The following is a 27,048-nucleotide window of genomic DNA, read 5'->3' on the forward strand; positions in this document are numbered from 1 at the left end:
GGCCACAGTTTGTTGGTAGCCATTCATGCAGACAGACAACTTGTTGGTTGTCATGCCCACATAGAATGCAGCACAGAGGTTGAAGTTTAGCTTGTAGATCACTTGACTGGTTTCACAGGTAGCCGTGCCTTTGATGGGATAGGTAATGTTTGTGACTGGACTGGAGTAGGTGGTTGTGGGAGGATGTATGGGACAGGTCTTGCATCTAGGTCTATTACAGGGGTAGGAGCGATAAGGTAAGGCATTGGGAGCAGGGGTTGTGTAAGGATGGAAGAGTATATTGTGTTGGTTTGGTTGATGGTGGAATACCATTGTGGAAGGGGTGGGAAGGATAGTGGACAGGATATTTCTCATTTCCGAGCATGATGAGAGGTAGTTGAAACCCTGGCAGAGAATGTAATTCAGTTTCTCCAGTTCTGGGCAGTACTATGTTACGAGGGGAATGCTCCTCTGTGGCTGGACTGTGAGTCTTCAGCAGGTGGTGAGAGATTGTAAAGATAAGATACAGGAGATTTGTTTTTGTACAAGGTTGGGAGGATAATTATGGTCTGTGAAGGCTTTATTGAGACCCCCAGTATATTTTGAGAAGGACTGCTCATCACTGCACAGGCGACGACCACAGCTGGCTAGGCTGTATGGAAGGGACAACTTCCTAATCTCCCTCATGCTGCCTCAGAGCTGACAAACCCTGTCTCGCATACCTACTAGACTTACCCCATCCTCCAAAACTCCCTCCCACTACCACACAGGATCCAGAACCTAAACAGACCCATAACACAGTCGTGAAACTTTCCTCCAGAAGCCTTAGTCCCACAGAAATATCAGTCCTTTCCAAAGGCCTCACCTTTTGCCCCACTCCCAAATTCAACCATACAGGACATGTTAAAGACCTTCTCTCCTTCTCCCTGTCCCTACAGTGGAAACACTTTTTTTCCACCAACCCTGCCAATCAGACTCAACCAAAAACCAATGTAGAACTCTGCCTAACTCTGTTCACTCCTTACATCCACAGAAAGAACCCTGGCACACCATCTAAAAACTGATCCTGACGTTATAATCCTACCTGCAAAGGCTCCACCACTGATGTTTTGAACTGCAAGGATTGCCTGGCAGAAGGACTCTGCTGGCTGTCAGATACATCCACCTACAAATCTTGCCACAGTGACCCCATTCCAGACAACCAGCAGGATCTCCAGTCACTCCTCAAATCCTTAGGCCCAACCCAGAACCTCTCCCCAGAGTCCATCTTGCTGCTCACCCCTACCATTCCCCACACTCCTACCTTCTGCATGTTTCCTAAAGTCTATAAACCTAACCACTCAGGATGCCCAATTGTGGCTGGTTACTGTGACCCCACTGAGAGAATCTCTGCTCACATACACCAACACCTTCAACCCATTACCCAGAACTTACCTTCCTATATAAAAGATACCAACCATTTCCTCCACCGGCTCTCCATCTCTCCATAGTTCCTGTCCCGTTACCACATGGTGCCCTGCTCATCACTATTGATACCACCTCCCTTTACCTTAACATCCCTACTGTTCATGGCCTTACTGCTATTAAATACTAACTTTCCCAATGGCCAACAGGTTCCAAACCAACAACCTCCTTCTTAGTCATCATGACCAAATATATCCTCACCCACATTTACTTCTCCTTTGAAGGCATTACCTACAAATGAATCAGGGGTATGAATATGGGCACTTGCATGGTACTATCCTATGCCAACCTGTTCAAGGGCCATCTAGAGGAATCCTTCCTAAACACTCAGAATACTAAACCCCTCACCTGGTTCAGATTCAGTGATGACATCTTTGCAATCTGGATTGAGGCTGCGGACACCCTATCCATGTTCCTCCAGAACCTCAACATCATCTACCCCATTTGCTTCACCTTGTCGTACTCAGCCCAACAAGCCACCTTCCTAGATGTTGATCTTCACCTCAAAGATGGCTACATCGATACCTCCATCCATATCAAACATACTAACCACCAGCAATACCTCCACCTCGACAGCTGCCACCATTCCATACCGAGAAGTCCCTTCCATACAGCCTAGCCACAAAACAAATCTCCTGTGCCTTATCTTTCCAAACTCCCACCACCTCTTCGAGTCTCACAATCCGGCCACAGAGGAGCATTCCCCTCGTAACTCAGTACCGCCCAAGACTGGAGCAACTGAATTACATTCTCCACCAGGATTTTGACTACTTCTCATCGTGCTCGTAAATGAGGAATGTCCTGCCCGCTATCCCTCCCACAGTGGTATTCCGCCATCCACTGAACCTACACTATATGCTCATTCACCCCTACACAACCCTTGTTCCCAACCTCTTACATAATCGGGGTTCATATCCCTGTAATAGACAAAGTTGCAAGACCTGTCCCATACATCCTCCCACCACCACCTACTCCAGTCCAGTCACAAACATCACCTGTCCCATCAAAGGCAGGGCTACCTTCGAAACCAATCAAGTGATCTACAAGCTAAGTTGCAACCACTGTGCTGCATTCTATATAGGCATGACAACCAACAAGTTGTCTGTCTGTATGAATGGCCACTGACAAACTGTGACCAAGAAACACGTGGACCACCCTGCTGCTGAACACTCTACCAAACATGACATCCTACATTTCAATAACTGCTTCACAGCCTACGCCATGTGTATCCTTCCCACCAACACTAGCTTTTCTGCAATGTGCGGGTGGGAACTTTCCCTACAGTATGTCCTACATTTCCGTAACCCGCCAGGCCTCAACCATTGTTAGTTATTGTCCTCACTCATCCAGCCCCTTCCCTGTTCCCATTCCAGCACTACATAGCCCTCATGCCACCATCACACCCAGTCTTTCTACTTCTCTCCTTTTCCGCAACCCCCCATCCCCTCCCCCCCCCCCCCCCCCTCCCCTGCCCTCTGCGCCTCTCTCCTGTTATTCATCTAACCTGCAGCACTTCACTGTGCGCCACCCCTCTCCTACTATCCTTTCCTTTCCCGTCCCAGTCTCCTCCTTACCCCGACCCAGTTGCCACTCACATCATGCACTGGTGCCGCTGCTCGTAGTGTGGCTTCAGCTGCCTGAGACTGCAGGTGTGTGTGTGTGTGTGTGTGTGTGTGTGTGTGTGTGTGTGTGTGTGTGAGAGAGAGAGAGAGAGAGAGAGAGAGAGAGAGAGAGAGACTGATTTCTATTTTTGACGAAAGCCTTACTGGCTGAAAGCTTTATTTATGATAATCTTTTTGTTGTGCGTATCTGTGACTCAGCATCTCTGTCATATGGTGAGAAGCAACTTCCCTTTTCATAATACTGTAATAGCTGTTCAAGCCTGTGAATTGAATCTTCACCTACCACAGCTGATGCACAAGAGAGCGAGGCTCCGCTGGTGGTTTACTGCCATTGAGTCAAGCTTGTGTCCTCATACTGCCTTTTAGCAGATGCTGCCAAATATGAGTGATTCTGTCATAGTGATAATGTATGTGAGCATGCTGCCAAAGATGTGTCATATGCAAATGTAATGATGAGCAGTACTGTACTGCAGTTTCTCTGTTTGACATCAGCTATATCGAGAGCATATCTACCAACATCTTATTAAAGCATTCTGTGAGGCCATTCATATGTGGGTGCTCGGTAGTTGTCGTCCTGTGTGTGATGCTGCAACAAGAAATTGCTTCTGATACTGGTCTCAACTAGAAAAAACTTCCATGACCACAGATCATCACATGGAGTCCTCTTTGCTTCAAAATGATCTTCTACAAGGAACCTCACAATTTTCTGAGCTTTAGCAATCAGCACAGTTTTGGTGTCAGCATTGTGGATATGGTAGTCAGTGCAGACTTGACCATCAATTCCCATTTGTTGATTTCAGGAACCTCCCCAAGAGGTAGGTTGGAATCCAGTGTTGCAGGTGAAATTGGTATCATATTTCCTGGAGGTAATTGTGGCATGTGTTTCCATTGCTGGAATTCCTTACATTGGCTCACATAGTGTCTAAAGAACTGATACAGATATGACCAGTGATAACTGTCGCTGATTCTGAGTTGTCACATATCCCTAATGAGTAGATGTTTCAGCATTTAGGAAATACTTAAGGATAGTTGGATTTAGATGAGATGGGATGATGAGCAACCATTTCTGTCCCATTGGAATTCTTCCTTGGCTGGTTCCCTCTCCTTCAAGGCTTCCATGTTTTTCAGCAGTGCAGGAGCAGTAATGTCATTTAATGCAGCGATGACTGAGATTTCATCCACGCTGCTGTGTTTCATCGAAGGATTCCTTGAACAGCAGTTGGTGTGCTTACGTTAGCATCTGCGATTGCATAATGCTGTAACATCAAACCCCGAAGCCTTATACCCATCTCACCAGTGGACCCGAAGGATGCTTTAGGCTAGCCAGCCAGCATAGATTTTTCCAAATAAATATGGCCAGAACTTGTTGATGGCCCAGACGACTGCAATACACTCTTTCTCAACTACAGAGTCGTTCTTCCCTTTCATTTGTACTAGAATTGCACCTATCCTGTAACTGCTAGCATTGGTATGAAGTTCTGTCTTGGAGTTCTTGTCTTATATATAATGCAATCCTGTTTAGGAACAACAAAAGAAAAACAAGTGAATTGACAAATTTGTAAGAGCTAGATGTATGAGTAGTTGAAAGTGCTAAATTTTTAGGGATCACTGTGGACAGTTGTTTAGCATGGAAAGAACGTATTTCCAATATAAGCAATAAACTTGGCAGTGCTGTTTTTGCTCTGAGACAAATCAAGCCACTAATAACTGAAGATGATGTGCGCATGGTGTATGTTTCATACTTCAATGCTAAAATGAGCTATGGTATAGAAATCTGGGCCACTCGACTGAGGCAATTAAAATATTCAAATTACAAAAGAGAACAATTAGAATAATAGGAAACAAAAGAACAAGAGATAGTTGCAAGCCTCTTTTTAAAAAAATATGAGATTCTAACCTTCTACAGCTTGTACATATCATAAAGATAAATTCAACAAGAATTAAGATGTACATGACCACCACACCAGGAATACCAAGAAATTAAGAATTCTGCAGCACAACACAACTCAATATGAGAAGCAATGGATACACGGCAGTAAAGTTTTACCACCACACATTACTAATGCCAAATCAAAGGATAAGTTTAAACAGTCAATCAAACAACTGCTACTGGGAACTCATTTATATTCAATCAGAGAATTTCTTTCAAATGAAAATCACTAAAGCAAACAGGCATAGTACACTAAAAAAATGTAGACAGGTATAGAGAAAAAGAAAAAGTAAAATGTGTTAACTTCTTAACAGCATTGTTTTATCTAAATATTTTGTTTTATATAGTATTATTGCTGTAATTTTTTTTTTATAAATGTAAACAAAATAGGATCTAGAATGTGTGTGTGCTATATGACTGTATTATACCATATATATAAAATGATGGACCCATAATACAGAATTATTGCAATTAAATGTTCTGTAATTTATGTACATAGATTATATATGCCTCATAAAATCCATTCAGTTTACAGTATCTAAACTTTTGTAACTATGATGTTAATTTCCAGAAATTTTGTGGCTAAAATTTATTAATTATCTTAGCAAAACTATAGTTAGAATCAGTAAAAGTAATGTATTTTATTGGAAAACTGACAAAGCAAATATGTACTTGGACTTACTCCAAAGGTGTACATCATAAGCTGCTAAATAAATAAAAAAAATATTGATAGGACAGGAGAAGACATTAGTGCCTTTTTAACAATGAGGTAATATCTTTCTTGCACATCATTCCACGAAAATTTGGCATCTCTTGCAGTAATTCTTGCAAAGGACTTGCCTTGATGCAAAAGTCTTTTATGGATTGTTGGAGCTACAAATAAATTCTGAGAAAACTTCTCACATCACAAATGTGATTAATCAGGAAAATCACTTTATTGTTAGTGGTGGGTGTGACATTACATCCAGTGAAACATTATTAAATGCCTTCTCTGAAAACTGCTTAGAACAGATAGTTTGGAACCACATGCATGATGGAAATATACTGGATATACTGAATATAACAGCAGCAAATATGCCTGATCTCTTTAATGATATCCACATCAAAACTCATATCAGTGACCATGAGGCAGTAATGGCAACAGTGAATACCAAAATACAAAAGGGTAACTAAAACAAGTGGAAAAATTTATACATTCAGAAAACTAGACAGAGAAAACAATAGTGTCATACCTCAAATGAGGAACTTGAAAACTGTAGCTCAAGACAAGAGCATGTAGAGGACTTATGGCTCAAGTTTAAAAGAATAGTTGACCATGTACTGGATAAATATGTACCCAGTAGCACAGTTCACAATGAGAGAGATTCTCCGTGGTATACAGTCACTGTAAAGAAACTTCTAAAGAAACAGAGACTACTGCATAACAGGTATAAAACAAAGCACAGGGCTGTAGATACAGATATGCTGAATGAAGTGCATTTGGCAGTGAAGCCTTCAGTGACTACCACAACAGAATACTGTCAAATGATCTTTCACAAAACTCAAAGAAATTCTGATCATATGTAGAGGCTGTTAGTTTGCCAAAGCTAGTGTTCAGTCCCTCAAGGGCAAGACTGGAACTGAAGTTGACAGTAGCAAAACAAAAGCAGAAATGCTTAACTCTGTTTTCAAATGTTCCTTTACATGGAAGACATGGGAGTATTGCCCCAACTTAATTTTCGTACCACTGAAAAGATGAATGAAATAAATTTCAATGTCAGTGGTGTCATGAAACAGCTGAAATCATTAAAATTGAAAAAAGCTCTAGGGCTCGATGGGATCCCTATTAGATTCTATACTGAATTTGCAGCTGAGTTAGCTCCTCTTCTAACTATAATCTGTCACAAACCCCTCGAACAAGAAAGTGTGCCCAGTAGTTGGAAGAAAGTGTCAAAACTATTTATAGGAAGGATAGCAGATGTTATTTGCAAAACTACCATCCAGTAACGTTGACATCAATTTGTTGTAGAATCTTAGCGTATATTCTGAGCTCAAACATAACAAGGTATCTCAAACAGAACCACCACCTCCATGCCAACCAGCGTGTATTTTGAAAAACATCAGTTACATGAAAACTTACTCGCGCTTTTCTTGCATTACATACTGGAAGCTTTGAATGAAGGCTGTCAAGTAGATGCAGTATCTCTTGATTTCTGAAAAGGATTTGACTCAGTCTCACACTACACTTATTATCAAAAATAGTCATGTGGGGTATTAAGCAAAATTTGTGACTGGACTGAAATTTTTTGGTAGGGAGGATGAAGAAAGTCATCTTGGATGGGGAGTCATTGACAGATGTGGAAATAACTTGGGGTGTTCCCCAGGGAAGTGTGTTGGGACCCTTGCTGTTCTAAATGCAGTTACCTGCAATGATGTGCTGACTGAAAAAAGCTGCATACATATTCAGTTGAAAATCTTGACAAGATTTTGAAGGGGTGCAAAGATTGGAAAAGGAGTTTCTTATGACTATAACATACGTAAGTCACAGTTGGAATCAGTCAAATCATACAAATACACAGGTTTAACACTCTGTAGGCATATGAAATGGAATGATCACAGAGGTTCAGTTGTGGGTAAAGCAGGTAGTACACTTCCGTTTATTACTAGAATACTGGGGAAATGCAGTCAACTTACAAGGAGATTGCTTACAAATCACTCATGTGACCTATTCTAGAATATTGCTAAAGTGTGATGGACACACACCAAATAGGACTATTGTGGGATACTGAATGTATGCAAAGAAGGGCAGCATCAATGGTCACATGTTTATTTGATGCATGGGATAGTTTCACAGATATGCTGAAGAAACTGAACTGGCAGACTCTTGAAAGTAGACATAAACTAGGCCATGAAAGCTTACAAAGTTTCAAAAACTGGCTTTAAATATTGACTCTAGGAATATACTGCAACCCCTACATACTGATAACATAGGGATCATGAGGGCAAGATTAGATTATTTACAGCATGCACACAGGCATTTAAACATCCTTTCTGTGCTCCCTTTGTGAATGAAATGGGGGAAAAACACTAATAAATGGTACAATGGGGTATACGCTCTGTCATGCACTTCATAGTGGTTTTCAGAGTACAGATGTAGATGTGGGAGATCCTATGTCAGAAAATCTATGGCTGTTCTTATTTTCTCTGGATCAGGTCAGGCTTTATTGCCGTTAACATGGTGCCCCGAGATTTCTTGAGCAACAAAGGGGCACTGTTTCAGATTCAGGCAGAGGCCTGCAGTCTGAACACACTTCAATATGATTGTCCGGTGTCCTAGTAGTTATTGAAACTTTTTCAAAAAAATAACAATGTCATCCACTTAAGGTGCTGAAGCAGGTTGTCTGTTATATGCTCAAAGGTTCTAGGGGCTTTGCATAGTCCAAAAGGCATAATTTTGAACTCATAGAGGCCAACAGATGTCATGAAGACAGTCACTTCCCAGTCAACCTTCTCAACCACAAATTGCCAGTAGCCTCTCTGCATGTCAGAAATTGAGTAGTACTTCGCTCCTTTTAAGCTGTCTAGGGTTTCACGAATGCTCAGCAGTTGGTAGACATCTTCTTTCGTGGTGATGTTCATTTTTAGGCAGTCAGTGTAGGAACGTCATGTACTGTCCTTCTGTACAAGGAACACAGGAGAGAAACAAGGACTCTCTGAAGGTACAATAATGTCATCTTGCAGCATCTTCTCCACTTCGTCCTGAATTATGTGTCATTCAGCCAGCAACATCTTATTTGAGCCCTGGCCAATAGGTAGTTGATGCTCAGTGTTGATATGGTGTTTTACCGTGGACCACTTAGTCTTAGGGGGATGAAATGCAAAGTGAAATTAAGGTGGAAGAGGAGCAATATGTGCCGGAAGACGGAAAGGGGTTTACCATCTTGGAAACAGAAGTAGAAAAGGTGCCAAAGGAGATGAAGAATAGGAAGGCATGTGGAATAGATGATTTGCCAGCAGAACTGTTGAAGAGTCTGGGAAACAAGGCAAGAAAAGAAATAGTCTACCTCTGTAATGAGATATATGACAAAGGGGAATGGCCTCAGGACTTCGCTGCAACAGTTATGATACCAATAGAGAAAAAGAGAAATACTAAAAAATGTGAAGAGCACCAAACCATGTCTAATTTCTCATGCAGCTAAAGTCTTGCTGAGAGTGTTGAATAGAAGGTTATATGGCAAGCTGGATAGAGGGATTGCAGAGGAGCAGTTCGGATTTAGAAGAGGAAAAGGAACAAGAGATGCTATTGGCCTGCTAAGAACTATAGGGGAAAGATATACGGAAAAGGGTAGAGAAATCTTTGCTGATTTTATAGGCTTTTGACAGAGTTCTGTGGAACAAGCTGATGGATATCTTGAAGAGGAAAGGAGTAGATTGGAAAGAGAGACGACTGATACAGAATCTATATTTACACCAGAAAGTAAGGATAAGGATTGTAAATGAAATGTCAGAAGGAAGCAGCATTGGACGAGGTGTTAGACAAGGTTGTTGCCTTTCCCCACTGTTGTTTAACAAATACCTTGAAGAGATTATTGCGAAAAGTTTAGATGGGAAAAGAGGAATATGTATTGGTGGAAAGAGAATAGAATGTATAAGATTTGCTGATGACATGGTATTAGTGGCAGAAAGTGAGTGGACAGTGAATAACATGCTCAAAGATCTGAATGAAGGTTGTGTGGAATATGGGATGCAAATAAACACAGCAAAAACAAAGAGTATGGTCATCAGTACAAGAAGCAGACTGGCCAATATTAAAATAGGACAATCTACCATTAGCCAAGTAAGTGAATTTAAATATCTCAGAAGCACAATAACTGAAGACTTGAGATGCCACCAGGAGGTGAAAACTCGAATTGCCATAGCGAAGAGAGGAGACTCTTATGTGGCAAATTAGATAAAGGACTAAGGAAAAGGCTTGCCAAATGTTTTGTCTGGAGTGTGGCACTATATGGGGCAGAAACATGGACTCTGAGACGAGAGGATGAAAAAAGGTTAGAAGCATTTTAGATGTGGATGTGGAGGAGAATGGAGAGAATAAGCTGGATGGAAAGAGTGAGTAATGAAAGAGTATTGGAAAGGGCTGGTGAGAGAAGATGTCTGCTGAAGGTTGTAAGAGAAAGGAAAAAGAACTGGTTGGGACATTCATTGAGAAGGGAGTGCTTGCTAGTGGATGCTTTGGAAGGATTGGTTTGTGGGAGAAGACTGAGAGGAAGAAGGAGATACAAGGGAAGAGGAAATTATGCAGACCTGAAGAGGATGGCAGAAGACCAGACAGCCTCGAGAACTACCATGTGAAAACCTGCCTTTAGGCGGAACACTGATGATGATGATGATGATGATGATGACTTAGTCTGTCCGTTCTCTATTCTGGATTTGAAAGCATCCAAAAATTGATGATGCATCATGGTCAGCACTCACCAGTGCTGTTCCTTGGTCAGACCATATCCTACTGGCAGTTCAATAGTGCTTCATCCCCTACACTGTCTGTAGTCATAGCAGAGTGAGATTCTTCATTGGTGGCGCAGACTAGCTGCTCATCCTTGGTTAGTTCATCTGAGCCTACGGATGCTTTAGGGATGAGTTGTGGCTGCTCATGACAAGTAGTGATCCAAAGTTCTCCCTGTCCACCTGCAATTCTTATGATTATTGCTGGGATGCAGATTACTTTTGTTAGTCTGAATAGCTTTTGGCAATTGACAGAAGCTTTAGAGTTTAACTGAGCATCTAGAATAATGAGTGGAACTTGTCTCATCGATGGAGTGGTTTAAAAATGACTGTGACATACAACCAAACAGAGCAATATTTGTTATGTGTGTATGTTTGAAAAGCATTGGCAATCTGGAGCTCTTATCCTCCACAGTATGTGACTGCTTCTGATGCCTGCATAAACCCACCCACTGTTAAAATTACACATTCAAAGGGCTGTGTTCTGTCACTGATACTCATTCTTGCAATACGTGTTCATGTTGGCTGTGTCTCTTTCCCATTTGTGACCTTCAGCACGTTCACTTTCATATCATGAAACATAGTCTTCTTTAGCTGGCACTGATAAGCATTTAACATTACACAAAATAGAAGCACCTTAGTCAACTAGCGCCCAGACAGGTTGGTGTTTATGAGAATTTCTGACAGTTGGGCAGCTATCATCCATGGAGGGTTTGCACCATGTCCATAGGTGGTTGCCTCACTTGGTTTTCCTGAATTGGGCAGCTAGGTGAGAGGTTAGTACCTGTGTTCAGTGATGGGGACTGCCTAACCATGTTGGAGAGCAACTTCATCCATGTTATGACAGTGGGCTTCTTTCTGCAGATCTACTGTAATCAACTGCAGTTGACTATTATTAATAGTGCTGTTGTGTTAGTTGATGCCTTCTGATATAGTCATCATTGAACACTCATCTTTTTCTGCAGTGATGTACAACATACCCAGGGCATATACAGTGGAAGCAAACTGGCATATCCCCCCCCCCCCCCCCCCAATGTCTGCTGTTGTGCTTGGCAGAGGAGTTGGTTGTACTTGTACCTGTGTTGGATGGGTATGGCTGTCATTTCATGGGTGCAGCATAAGTACATTTATCGTGGTACATTTGACTGGCAAATCAATACACCCCTCCTTCAATGATCTGTACTACATCCTGATGTATGGGGCTGACATTCATGGCGGCTATCTGTTGAGCTGCCTTACACAGCTACATCTGTTCTCTTACTACCTTGCCACCATAGATACCATGTTTGGGAGTCACTTTTGTCTGACTCTTTTTCTGTTCCATTTCCTCAATGCATTGGCACTAGATAATGAATTCTTTCGTTGTTGTGATGTCCTTTACCAGAAGAACATGGTACATGTCTCCTGTGACTCATTTAATCAAGAGTGAGATTTTGTTGGCTTCTGTCATACTCAGATTCACAGTGTGGCATAGGCACTAAACCTTCTGTATGTAAGACTGTGTCATTTCTCCATGACATTGGGAACCTGTTCTTCCATTGTTCTTCCACTAAGCAGACCTACTGTTGATCTGCACCTGATGTTTTCTTCCATTCAGCCTGGAATTTGTCCCAGCTATCGAGCTTGTCTTCATAGTTCTCAAACCACTGCTGTAGTGTGCCATCAAAGTGCACATTCACCAAACACATCATATTATCCACCTGTTGAATGTGGTGATCCAACTGAATCCTTCCAATCATTGCTTCAAGTCCTAACCAGTAACTCTGGAAAATGCTGTTAGATGTCACATGTGAAGCTGACATTGCTGGCTTAGAATCCATTCATGTCCTGATTATACAGATCTTTGAAGCAATGTATACTTACTTGCATTCCAGATCCTGTCCATGTAGGCACCAGGTTTTACATTGCCTAATTGGAGCTGTGGTGATGTAGATGTACCCAGCTTCTCCACCAAAAATGTCACTCATAACCAAAATCAAGTCCAGATCCAAAAGCAGGTTCATCAGTGATGCATAATGCTTAACAAAACCTTGTTCATTACATACAGAATAGAAATACCTCCTGAAAAGAGAGTGGTGCTATTTATTCAAATATCGAATATTTGAGAATATCCACACATTAAAAAAACATAAGAAATTCTCAGATTTTCAGAAATGATAAATACTAAAAACAAATATTTGCTGGTGGTCATATCCGAACTGGTGATCTGCAGCATGCCAACCAGTGACACTAACTGCTCCTATGCACTCCATGCAACACATTTCACAGCAGTAGTATATGACATTTTCAGGGCATATACTGTGTAGCATTCTCGGTGATATTCTGATTACAGTATTCTGCTGTGCAAGACTCAGTACAGGTGACCTCTCACCATACACCAAAGGAGAAAAAATGAAAAAGGGGGTGAGTGTTGCAGATTTGTGGACCGGGAAGTTACAAACACATTGTCTTTGAAAAGATAGCAAACACAGGAATCACCTGCAGAATACACAACAACCATTGTAATGAATGCACAGATAAAGTGCCATTGGTCATGTATTATTTGATTTATTCTACTAGTTTCCCTCATCAGTTGCGAATATCCTGCATGCCACCAGGGCAATGAAAATCTCAGGGTGCTTCTAGTTAAATGAGCAAAAATAGTCAAATAAATCAAATAATATGCATCCTGTGGCAGTTTATATATAATTCAAACATATGAGGTGTGATCAAAAATATGGTTAATGGATTTGTTTCCGCAGCAACTGCTGTCACTACAACCATTTTGGTGTAATTTGTCTGGTAGCCTGACCTGTTGAGACAGGCAGTGTCAAGCTGGAACATGTTCTGACTTGTCTGTCAGCATCCAGAGACGTTAGAGTGAGGTTGTGTTTACTGTGTCTGTCATGTATCACGGATTTTGAACAACATGTGAACATTAAATTCTGTTTCAGGTGGCAAAAAAGAGCCAAAGGAACTCATGAAATTTTGAAATTGGTGTATGGTAATAATTCTTTAACTCCAAAGACTGTTCACACATGGTATGAGTGATTTAAAAGCAGAAATGTGTTTGTAGAAACCAAACAATGTCTGGGACATCCATTAAGTTCAAAAACAGAAGAAAACGTAAAATTTTTTTGTTCAGACAGATGAAAACAATTTGAGACCCTACCAAAGAACTTAGCATCTTGGGTCTGTGCAAAGCATTTTAACCAATAATATGCAAATGAGATGGTGAGTGCAAAATTCGTTCCCAGAATTTTGAGTGATGAACAAAAGGAAAATCACGTGTTGGTTTGTATGGAACTGTAGGATCGTCTTCATTCAGATCCAGTCTCGTATACAGACTTGTAACTGGAGATGAAACTTGGGTCTATGGGAAGTTACAAGACGAAAGTTCAGAGTTCCCAATGGAAAACCAGTGAATCTCCTCATCCTAAAATGACATATCAGTGAAAGTCATGCTCTTTTCTTTTTTTCTTAAAAAAAAAAATTGAGGGCATAGTGCAGTCAGAGTTAATTCCAAAGAGAACAACTCTTCATCATTACAATGCGCCTTGCCACACCTCACTTTTGATTCAAAAGTTTTGGCTGGAAAAGTGCTCCTGTCTGTCTACATCTGCCTTACTTGCCAGATTTACCACCATGTGACTTATGGCTCTTCCTACGAATTAAAACTGTGCTGAAAGAGAAACACATGGACACCATTCCTGAGAGGGCCATGACAGACCACTGAACACCATTCTGAGAGAAGCCTTCAAGAAATGCGTCCGGTCATGGATTCAGCAGTGGTATAAGTGCACTGCCAGCTGAGGACAGTACTTTGAAGGAGATTAAATCAAATTCCATTTAAGCTTATTACTTTGTTTCTAATAAAATAATTTGGCATATTTCTTGATCACACCCTATAGATGTTATCTGCATAATACTGTGTAAAAGTTTGTGGCAAGTTACCTGTATTCCTGTAATTTAAATATATTGGTAATGGGCTGTACACATTCATGGCCACCATTTTGGTTAAGAGCACTAGATCAATAAAGCATGTTCAAAATTATGTAAATGGGACAACAGTTTCATGAGTGTACAGAAATTTCTCAGGAAGAGTAGCTGATGTAATGGTTACCACTACCCATGTTTTATAATTTCACCTGGCAATTACATGAAACATCATTCCACTAGTAAATAACTTAATATACAGGGTACATCTTGATCTGAAAGAGAGATGCAGGAACCATTTAAAATAAGACACATCATTTGGCTTCAGCTCCTGCATCATAGTATAATAATGGGCAGCCATCATTCATCTCTTTGCTGCCCTTTGGCTTTTTGTGTATGAATGCTGTATTTCCTGTGCCAGATGTTAAATTAGTTATATGTCTTGTTGGTCACTTGCACAATGTATCGTAATGACATCAAACAAGTCAGTCTATAAGCTATTAGCTTGATTCATATTTAAAAGTGTGTGCATGCCGATCATGCACACTCGAGTTCAAATAACAGAAGAGAATATTTAGTCTAATAACAAAATTAAATGTGCAATATTGCTGCACATGTAATCTACTAGTTCTTAAATAAAATATTCTGTTACAGAATAGAACAAGCTGCTGGAAGAAACTTTTTTTTAAACTTGCAATGGTTTCCATGGAAATAGTTTTTAAAAGAGTAAAGTGCCATTTGACTGTGTATTACCATATTTATCTTCAGTAGTATCTAGATTTCAGCTTTTGTGCCGTTATCAACTAAAATGCTAAAAGCTGCTGGATCATTATTATGTCATATCTGTTAAGGCAGTCCAAAGCAGAGACCTGCTTTGGACTTGCCCTAACGGACAGGACATAATCATGGTTTAACAACTTTTGGATTGTAAGTCATAATGGCACAAAAGCTGAAATCTATATAGTACTGAAGATAAATATAGTAATACACAGTCAAATGGCAGGTTGCTCTTTTAAAAAAATATTACGTGGCTGTGGCTCAACACCATCAAGAACAACTTCCAGACAATATTGCACACCCCCTGAAAATTTCTGCTGAGAAAGAGGGATGAGCTCCACAATCAAGCAAAAGATTTGTTACTGTTGTTTTGCTTTTATACAACATATTCTAAATGAAGCTCTCACTGAGGCATAAAAACTATAGTCACTTATAAAGCTTCTGTGACACTGCTTTTTGCATGAACCAGTAAGTAGACATGATGAACATACACTGGTCAGTGGTATACGGTTCCATACCCTTCTTTTACTGCCCCTTAATTGACAATAAGTGCAAGTGTGTCATGCACATGCGAGCGCGTGCATACGTGCGGGTGCTCCCCCTCCCCCGTCATTTAGTTACACCATTCTCACGTTTTATGTCACACACTGTAATCAGATTTTAAAGTACAATATTATCTTATGAACAAATTTTATCATGTAATTCCACAAAATTTTTATTGCTAGTAATTTAATAGATAATGGTTTTATTTATAAGTTCCCTTACCTCTTATTTTTAGGTATAAATGATCCTGCAAATTATCCAGAGTATGTATTGGCAATCCACAGCTCAAAACGTTTATTAGTGGAGCAGATTTCACCACCAGCTTATGTACTTGCAGATGCTATAATAAGCTTAACTCTTTCAAAGGGTCAGAGGCATGAGGTATGTACTCAGTTGTTTAATATGATATTTCATCACATTTGATGAAATTTTGTGATTTAAATTCTAGTTTCTGACTATAGTTAGTTACATGTCCCACAAGTCACTTGCACGGTGAATCATAGAAACATGGAACAAGTCAGTTTCCAGGTTATTAACTTAATTTGTATTTCAATGTGTTTGCATGTTGACCATTTGAATATTAGTTCACACAACAGAAAATAATATTTAATTTTATGACAGAAGTACATAAGTAACACTTCAGTACTGAATAAATGACAAATTTCTAATTGAAAATGCTTCTTTCAAGTAGGAGGTGTTGCCTATAAGGAACTTTGTTTAGCTGTTTTTCTAATTCAGCTGTGCAATTTTCACACATCTTGTATCATCAAGTGAGTGATGCAATATTTTGATAGCAGTATTTCTTGGTCCTGTCTGAGCTAAAGATATTTTAATGAAGATAATTTTTCCTTCTAGTAGTGGAATTATGGATTTCATTATCCCTTTGAAGAAATAATGTATTCTTTAGAACAAATTTCAGGAGAGATGTGCTGTGATGCTGTAATTAAGAGAACTAATTGCTTAAATAGGTGTGTCTAAGATGATGATTGGTGAGCACAACATAATATTGTTGTGACATGCTTCTGGAGAATGAAAACATTCTGTGTTAAATGATAGTTATCACAAGGTAAATTCCAGATGACATTACTGTGAATGAAAGTAAGCAAAGTACATTACATCAAGGAAAAACTCACTTGAGAAAACTGTAATATTACAGACCAAATTTATGACTAGTAATTACCTGCAGGAGGAGACATTTCAATAGTCGATAGATATGTACAGGGCGGTCAGAAACAGTCTGAAAATCTTGTAAGTGTGTTGTTCGGCAGTTTGTGTTGAGAGAGAATTGTTAAGAAAAAATTTGATACATTGCACTGTTTCTAAGCTAATTAGCATTTAAGTCAGCCATTCAGACCTTTGCATACACAAATGTAAGTAGCCTGCCAGGTACAATTAGTGTCAGTTGTTCTCATAGCGTAAATGATAATGCACGAGGCAGCTCATCATTTGGCTTGGGTTTGATCCTTACTACCGTCCCATGCACAATTTTTGAATTACTCTCTTGTTCAGTTTTAGGAAACCAAATGCATAATATGTTTAGTGTCATTGTCTCTGGCCATCAGCTTGAATTTACACGTGCAACAACCTGATTGGCTAACTTCAGTACTAACTAATTTGGAAAAGATGCAACATATCGAATTTCTTTCTTAAAAATTATTTCTCAGCACAGCCTATCTTGCAACAACCTGTAAACCTTTTCAGATGGTACACATACTATCATAGTTTTCAGAACAAATAGTTCCTTTCTTGGGATGTGTGTGTGTGTGTGTGTGTGTGAGAGAGAGAGAGAGAGAGAGAGAGAGAGAGAGAGAGAGGGGTGGGGTGGGGGGGTGGGGGTTGGGAAGCTTAGAAAGGAAGAGGTCACTAAGAATCCCAGAAGAGAGAAACCTACCTAGTGTGAGGATGAGGGGGGGACTGAAATTACATCTTCTGAAGTTTAGTACTGGCCAGAAATTTATGATATGATGTTAGTTGTTTGACTGTCATCATAATCATCTGTCTCATAATTTTATAATAAACAAAGTATGTTTACATAATGATTTGTTTCTCTCTGAGGCCTAAAATGACACAAAGTGCAAAAGTGCTTAACTGAGCCATTGAAGAAGTTCTAAAACATGTAAATTATTCAGTTTCAACCTTATCATTATGTAAATCGAAAATTTGTTGTTATTTTGCCTTACACACCAACTCTTTGTATGCTTTAACTTAGTTCTTTGTTGTTGTAACCTTTAGTGTACACAGTTGTAGGTGCTGCATGTTCTTATTGTCAATGAAGGGAGAGAGGAATTGCAGAAAACTGTGTAACAACTTTTTAAACACATTATTTACACTTTCCCGTGTTGTCAAATGTTTTTAAAAATGGATTGTTATTCTAAAGAGAAATACTGCTAAGGTCAATTATGTACATTATGAACAGCAGCAGACTTATGCTGAGTCTTGTGGAATTATATTCATATGTGCCTTGCCTCCCCCTCCAAAAAATCCAATCTAGATTTGTAGAATTATGTAGTGTAAATTTCTGAGCAATATTACATTCTAGTGAGCTGTACCACAGAACAGCAAAAGTAGTAAATTACATGTCATCTCCAAGAGAACAAAGTAAACTTTAGATCCATCACTGATTCATTGTTAAGAGGGTGTGAAAAATTCTTGCAGAATTTAAACAATTTAGGAGTAAAAGTAACAACTAGTAGAGGCTGTGAGTCATTGACAGGAACATAAACCAGACTAAAAACTATGGCAGCTTTTGGATGAATCCTTTTTAGAGCATGAGCGCACACACACACACACACACACACACACACACACACACACACACTCGCTCTCTCTCTCTCTCTCTCTAAATTGTGCCAGTTGAATACAGAATGTGGGGACTACAGTTTGTGAGGTAGAAGGGTGTGAGGGGTGGTATGGGGTAGAGTGAGTGAAGACAGAAAAGAAACGGGGAGCAGGAGCAGGATGATGGTTCAGAGGGAGGCAGCAGGTGTACAAGATAGGAATGCAGAAGGGAGAAGCAGCAGGTGTGTGGGTTAGGAATGCAACCCACAAACACTGCAACTGGTGAGTTTGCAACTGGTGACGGGGTGTAGTGGATTAGGTGGGTGTGACAGAACAGAGGTAGAGAAAACTTTGGGAATGAAGGTGTGGTTTCAGAGGGTTTGTGGAGATTGAGGTGAGGAAGATTACACACCTATCTATGTAGTTCAGAATAGATGATGCTGGAGTAAAGTTTCGGAGTCATGTAGCAGCCATTGGAAACAAGCATACTGTGCTCGGTAGTGTGTTTTGTCACTGAGTGATCAAGTCTACTCTTAGCCACAGTTTGGAAGTTAGTTAGTTAGTTACATGTTCCATGGCTCATTTTGCATGATAGATTGTAACGATATGAAATGAGTCATTTTACATCATTCACATCACAAATTAATTTGTACATATGGTTACTGAACATTTCCAAGGTTCTTTTTTTTATGAGATACAGATGTGAGTTTACAGTTCCCATCCACCACCTTTTACACATTACAGGAATAGAAATTCTTCTACGGAACAGAAGGAATTGTCAAGGAGAAACTTCCTCTGTTTGTTTTCAAATTTTACTTTGCTTTTTGTAAGACTTTTTATCACTGGCTAAGTGACCAAAATTTGTTTGCAGCATTGTGCATCCCTTTTTGTGCTAAAGACAACTTTAATGTGGAGTAATGAATGTTATTTTTCCTTCTGGTATTGTAATTGTGTACATCATTGTTCCTTTTGAACTGTAGTGGATTATTTGCAACAAACTTCATGAGGGAATAAATTTAGTGTGAAGCAGTGTCAGAAAGCCCAACTGCTTAAACGGACATCTACAAGATGATTGTGGATGGGCACCGCATATTATTCTTACAGCACATTTTTGTGCAGTGAAAACTTTCTTTCTTAAGGTGGTGTTACCCCTGAACATTACTCCATATTAAACTACTAAATGAAAACATACAAGGTGGCCATTCATTTAGGTGTATAGTTGGTTGGCAGTCGTGGCCGCATCAAATGCTATGCAGAAATTGCAGCAAAGCTGGTACATGACTGGACTGTTTTCAAAGGCACCTGTGCCTTTCATGGGATACAATAAGCATGTGATGGGACTGGATTTGGAAATGCTGGGTGGGTGATTCAGACAGGTGTTGCACCCGGGTCTTCCGTGGGAATATCATGCATGTGGCAAGAAGATGGGAGTGTGTGTGGCATAGGGATGGACCAGGATAATGTTTAAGTTGGGTGGACAGTAGAATACCTCTTAGGGAGAACTGTGTGCATGATGTCCTTCATTTCTGGACTTGGTGAAGATAGTCAAAGCTTTCCAGAATGAGATTTTCACTCTGCAGCGGAGTGTGCGCTGATATGAAACTTCCTGGCAGATTAAAACTGTGTGCCCGACCGAGACTCGAACTCGGCACGAGTTCGAGTCTCGGTCGGGCACACAGTTTTAATAGTCAAAGCTTTGATGAAGGGTATGGTTCAGTTGTTCCAGTCTGGGATGTATTGGGTTAAAAGGGGCATGCTTCTTTGCATCTTGTTCTTGAGAGGAAGGGTATTAGAATAATGAGAATATGACACAGGAAATCTGTTTGTGGACTAGGTTTGTTGGATGGCGCCTGTCTGTGTGAGACCTTTAGCATACTGGGCTCTGGAATGCTTATTACTACAGATGTGCTGCCCACATATGGTCAGAGTATATTGGAGTTATTTTTTGGTGTGGAGGGGATGACAGCTGTAAAATGCATGAGTTGTTAATAGTTAGTGGGTTTGGTATGAACATAAGTACAGATGGAGCCATCAGAGATTTGGAGGTCAACTTCCAGTAAGGTGGCAGGTTGGGCAGGGGAGGACCAAATGAAGCAAAAGACAGAGGTGTTGAGGCTATGGAGGAATTAGGACAGGCTGTCTTGGCCCTGTGTCCAGATGTCTTATATATAAATTTAACTAATTACACTCTCACCCATATATACTTCTCCTTTTAGCAGAAGATATATAGGTTGTTACACTATTATAGTTAAAAATAAGATGGATGAGTAGAGGACTATTAAACAAACAAATAATACAAATAAACATAGATCCAGAAACCAATGGGTGCGCCAATAGGACATTTTATGGCTGAGTACATGAATGCTGTTTAAAAGAGTCCCCAAAGACCCGTACTGCAGATATGTACTTGAAGACAAACATATTGCAACAAGTGTTCCACATGACCACCATTCATGTGAAGGCAGACTTCAGTACGTCTCCTCATCGATGCCCATCCAGTTCAAAAAAGGTTCTGAAAACATTGACAACCATACACTATGCATTCTCTGATTTCACTGACACTATCAACATGACTGGAATACACCGTTGACTTTAAATATCACAAAAAAAGTGGGTTCAAGTCAGGGGATCTTGAAGCCATGGTATTGCTAAGCTGCAAGAAATACACTTGTGCGATTTTATCCCAGACAGCTAGATGAAGGTGTACCAATGCACCATCATGCATGTACCACATATGATTCCTTTCACCAAAAAGAAAATCATCCAAGTAGTTGATTAGCTTGTGCTGCAGGAAATGAAGGTACATACAAGTCAGACAGATAGGAAATGTGGCGCTATCAACTGATCATCATGGCACTGCCTAACATTAATGGAAAGTCTCTGCTGATGTGCCATCTCAGTGGGGGTTCTCGTAAACCCGAAAGTGTGTGTTGTGGATGATCATAGTATGCCTTGTGTAAAGCATGCTTTGTTGCCCATGAGGAACTGTGAATCATTGCTACATTTTATAAGGATCTCCATTGGCAGAAGACAACCCAAAATGGAAAATCCAGTGTGCCATGTCGAGCATGCTTTACACTTGACACAGGCACAGCCATCCCTCACCTAATACTTGCCATGTGGTGGAGAATGAAACATGTTCTAATGCAGCAATCCTTCTTGTACTTGTGCCTGGCATTGTGTCTACCTGTTGCAATATAAACTCGTACATTTGTAGTGTCAACACCCTTGCTGGTCTATCTGCTTGTTGCATGTTGGGCTGAAATTAAACAGTCTCATGTGCAGGTGCTTATGGGACCTAGCAAATATTCTGCTGTCTGGCTGTCTAAGTCGAGGATATGCTTCATGATAAAATCGTGCTGCTTCCAGTGTACATTGCCATTAGCAAGTCCGTACAGGAAGTGAATGTCAGTCATTTCTTCATTTGAAAATATCTGTGAAGCCAGGGCAACCACTTCAGATGCATTTGCTATTCACTGTAGGAACTGGTACCTGGAAGATAAGGCTGCCTTTAGCTGCAGCCTTGCTCTCTGTGTATTGCCAGCACGGCATGAAACTTTAGCTATGATGTCAATTCAAGGTCATTCTTTCCTTCACACCAATGAAAGTAATGTACTCAATTAATTGACAGCAAGGTGCTAGCAAAAAAACTGCAACATCAGCGGAGCCTTAGACATTAATAGTGTTGTAACACTGTCATGACTGCACTTGTACCAGCAAAATCACTGGTTTCTGGATTTTTGTTAAGATTATTTGATTTTTTCGTTGTACTCTACCTGCTCCTTTCTTGTATCTGTAACAGTCAAACACCTTGTATAAACAAATCCATGGTACAGCCTTGGCACCTACATGAGTCTTTCCTATGCTAATCTGTTTATAGGTCACCTATATGACACCTTCCTAGCCTTCCAAAATGCTACACCCATTGTCTGGTTCAAATTCGTTGATGGTATCATCATGATCTGGACCCAGGGTCAAGACAACCTGCCCTCATTTCCTCATTCCTTCAAAGCTTCAATAGGCTCTGATTCACTTCACCTGGTCCTCCTCGGCCTAAAGTTCCAGATTCCTGGACCTTGCCTTTCACCTCTCTGATGGCTCCATATGTACTTCCATCAACAGTTCCTGTATTTTTAGAGCTGTCATCCTTTACGGATAAAATAAATAAATAAAAAAAAAAGCGCTACATTGTCTAGCTACCTGAGAATGGCACATCTGCAGTGATGAGAATTCCTATCCTCAGTGTGCTGAAGATCTCACACAGACCTTTGCAGACAGGCACTGTCCACCCAATCTACTCCACAATGAGATTTCCCATGTCAAATCCCCACACCCTTAATCCTCCCACCAACCCCAAGAACCAGCTACTAAGGAGGGTGTTGCTCATCGCCCAATGATATCCTGGACTGTAGCAACTAAACTATGTCCTTCACTAGGGCTTTGAATAAGTATTGAATTGTGCCCACAATCTTTCCTACTCTTCCTAAAGAGGAGGCAGACAGTCCCAACACGTTGCCACTTGTTTCATATTTCTCTGGAAGACACAGGTGAAAGACCTGTGTGATTCATCCACCCAGCATATCCTACTTCAGTCCCTGCAAAAGCTTATCTTATCTCATCAGAGGCAGGGCCGCCATTGAAATCATCCATGTCATACATCAGCTCTGCTGAAATTTCTGTACAGCATTTTATGCGGGCATGACCACCAACCAATTGTCCACCTGAATGAATGGCCATTGCCAAACTGTGGCCAAAAACAGGGTTGACCACCCAGTGATGGAACATGCAGCTGAGCCCAATGTGTTGATTTCAATGGCTGCTTCACAACTCATGTCATCTGGATTCTTTCTCCCAGCAGCAGCTTTTCTGAACTACATAGACTGGAGTTATACCTTGCAATAAATCATCAATTCCCATAACCCTGCTGGCCTCAGTCTTTAATAACTGACTGGACCCATGCCCTCATCTCCACTATCTCCTCTTCCTCTGTTCTGTCAACCCCTCCTAATCCATTCCCTTAAGACATCTACATCTACATACATACTCCGCAATCCACCATACGGTGCATGGCGGAGGGTACCTCGTACCACAACTAGCATCTTCTCTCCCTGTTTCACTCCCAAACAGAACGAGGGAAAAATGACTGCCTATATGCCTCTGTACGAGCCCTAATCTCTCTTATCTTACCTTTGTGGTCTTTCTGCGAAATATAAGTTGGCGGCAGTAAAATTGTACTGTAGTCAGCCTCAAATGCTGGTTCTCTAAATTTCCTCAGTAGTGATTCATGAAAAGATCGCCTCCTTTCCTCCAGAGACTCCCACCCGAGTACCTGAAGCATTTCCGTAACACTCGTGTGATGATCAAACCTACCAGTAACAAATCTAGCAGCCTGCCTCTGAATTACTTCTATGTCCTCCCTCAATCCGACCTGATAGGGATCCCAAACACTTGAGCAGTACTCAAGAATAGGTCGTATTAGTGTTTTATAAGCGGTCTCCTTTACAGATGAACCACATCTTCCCAAAATTCTACCAATGAACCGAAGACGACTATCCGCCTTCCCCACAACTGCCATTACATGCTTGTCCCACTTCATATCGCTCTGCAATGTTATGCCCAAATATTTAATCGACGTGACTTGTGTCAAGCGCTACACTACTAATGGAGTATTCAAACATTACGGAATTCTTTTTCCTATTCATCTGCATTAATTTACATTTATCTATATTTAGAGTTAGCTGCAATTCTTTACACCAATCACAAATCCTGTCCAAGTCATCTTGTATCCTCCTACAGTCGCTCGACGACGACACCTTCCCGTACACCACAGCATCATCAGCAAACAGCCGCACATTGCTATCCACCCTATCCAAAAGATCATTTATGTAGATAGAAAACAACAGTGGACCCACCACACTTCCCTGGGGCTCTCCAGATGATACCCTCACCTCCAATGAACACTCACCATCGAGGACAACATACCCAGTTCGATTACTTAAGCACATCATGCACTACGTGAACTCAGTAGTTATGGTGACTGTGGGTCACATTCCTATCCCGTGCACCTGCTGCTCCTTCCTCCCACATTCCTACCTCATACACCTCCTGCCCCCCTCCAAATTATCATCTACTCTTCCCGAGCTCTCTCCCACTCCCCATTTCTTTTCTTTTTTCATCCATTCTACCCCGCACTACTCCTCACACCAGTCTACCTATTAAATTGCAGTCCTGGCTTGTCGTTATGTATTCAGCTGGCAAAATGTGGCCATACAGGTATTTCAGGTATTTTTTTGTGTGTGTGTGTGTGTGTGTGTGTGTGTGTGTGTGTGTGTGTGTGTGTGTGAGAGAGAGAGAGAGAGAGAGAGAGAGAGAGAGAGAGAGAGAGAGAGAGAGAGAGAGAGAGAGAGAGAGTTTAATATATTATATAATTCTCATTGAATCTTATCGTTTTGCAATTTTCTTCTTGTCTGTATGTGTCATCAAAATACAAATATGTGCAATTAGTGTTGACATTTATACCGCAACTACTATGACTTTGCATTGTTTCAAACATGTGCTACCACAGTTAAATCTTCGAATTTATTCTAAAACATAAGAAGGAGGATAAGCAAGATTCTAAAGTATGTTCATGAGAATCATTTGTTCGCCACCATATGAAGGTATTACATTTTCACTAAATCATATCTCCCTTCTTCCTAACCCACTTTATTTGTATTCATGTATTATTTTACTACCCCACACCTTTACGGTGTGGTGCATAAGAACGACTGCTTCCTAACAGCCTCTTTCTCAATTTTTTCCTTTTTTTAAATTGCAATAAATGTATGGTTATATTTTCATGGAAAGGTTAAGACCATATTTCATATACAAATAAGCTTATGGAGAGCTTTTGAGATAATTAGTTCTTTAAATAAATCCACTTAAAAGGTTTAAACATAATTGCACCATGGTTATGTTAACAGCCTTACTTTTCATTTTTACTGGAGAAGTTTCCTCAGGAGCTTGCATGTACTGAATTATTCTGTATTTATTACGATAAAGTCTATAAATTATAAAATCCATTGTTTTTTGACAACACACAGTTACCATAACTGGATAGGAGTATTAGGAAAGCTACTCTACAGACAGAGGCCAGTTAACAATGGTCTATTGGACATAACTATCGCATATGCTACCAGTAGTTATATTATAACTATGCAAAATTCTACTAGAAACTTGATATTGTCATTCTACAAATGTGTTCATTTTGATTTTGAAAGTTTATTTGATACCATTCATCTTCTTGCTGCTCCCCCCCCCCCCCCCCCCCCCCCTTTATTTGTGTGGTATCCACACTAATTTTTCCAGACTGCATGTTATGTAGGAATTGCTTTGGGATGTTTTCTCTGACATACAATGCACACACTCTTTTAAATTCCATTTTTTACTGAGCAACAGTATTGGCCCATTAACAGTTGAGCCACTTGTGACTTATGGAGGCTGTACACAGCACATGAAACTGGCAGATGGCTCTACACCTACATTTGATCTGAAAATTTTCAAAATTTGAATGAAACTGGTAATTATTATAAAGAGAAATATACAATAAACTACAATAAATATAGTAGAAGAAAATGCGAAGTTCATTTACTGACTGTTTTGTACCTTTATTGCCAAATTTGTGACATCACTTGATGCATTATAATAGGATGACAAGCACGGAGAACATACCAAATATTCAAATCTTCAGAAGATAATTGAGCAGTCTGTTTGTAATATTGCATTCTATTATGGTATATTTCTGATATAAACATATTTTTTTGGGCCTCTACTGCTAAGTAGCTTTTCCAAAAGAAGAAGAAAATAAAATTTCTTCCTCACAGATAGAGAGAACAAACATATAAACAGTAACAAGGCATGTGAGATATAACACTTCAGGTGCACAGTTGAGCTTCCCAGTAGCACTATGTGAGTAACAATGAGTAACTGCCAAGTATTAAACAAACCTAACACCACGCCAAGTGTAAAATTAAATTTATCATGGATTATTTAATATTATTTCAATGTCGAATTTCCAGGGCCGTGAAGGAATGACTGCATACTATCTCACAAAAGGTTGGGCAGGATTAGTTGTGATGGTGGAAAATCGTCATGAGAATAAATGGATCCATGTGAAGTGTGACTGTCAGGAGAGCTACAACGTGGTCTCAACAAGAGGAGAGCTTCGTACTGTTGACTCTGTTCCTCCATTGCACAGGTAAGTTAAGAAAAAGGCACTGCAGTCTCTAAGATGTGAATTTAGAAAGTGTGAAAGTGGCTGATATAAGAAAGTAGGAAGTGCAGTTGCCAGGTTCCATGATCATTACCTACATCTTTCCGTAAGACGTGATGTGTTTTGAGAGAGAGAAACACTGCAGTGTTCATCATTGGCACACTAGTGTAGATGATGTCATTGAGTTGGCTACATGTAGGGGAAATTTTAAGGCAATGGTAACAAGTCAAGTAATGATTGAAAATTGATTATAGATAACGTTACTAGACAATTCCATTTGGAAGATAGCAACTTTGGAATATAGCAGT

General features: G+C 40.3%; 1 protein-coding gene across 1 annotated transcript in view; it reads left to right on the forward strand.

The window, feature by feature from the left end:
• The window catches only part of LOC124805053 (calpain-D-like), a 114,368-nt gene that overhangs the window by 77,393 nt on the left and 9,927 nt on the right, over positions 1-27,048 (forward strand). Inside the window, exons 12-13 of the mRNA XM_047265476.1 lie at positions 15,947-16,092; positions 26,547-26,725. Of these exons, the coding sequence (XP_047121432.1) occupies positions 15,947-16,092; positions 26,547-26,725 (325 nt within the window). The remainder of the gene's footprint in view (positions 1-15,946; positions 16,093-26,546; positions 26,726-27,048) is intronic.

This window comes from Schistocerca piceifrons, chromosome 7 (genome assembly GCF_021461385.2).
Source record: "Schistocerca piceifrons isolate TAMUIC-IGC-003096 chromosome 7, iqSchPice1.1, whole genome shotgun sequence".
Taxonomy (NCBI): Eukaryota; Metazoa; Arthropoda; class Insecta; order Orthoptera; family Acrididae; genus Schistocerca; species Schistocerca piceifrons.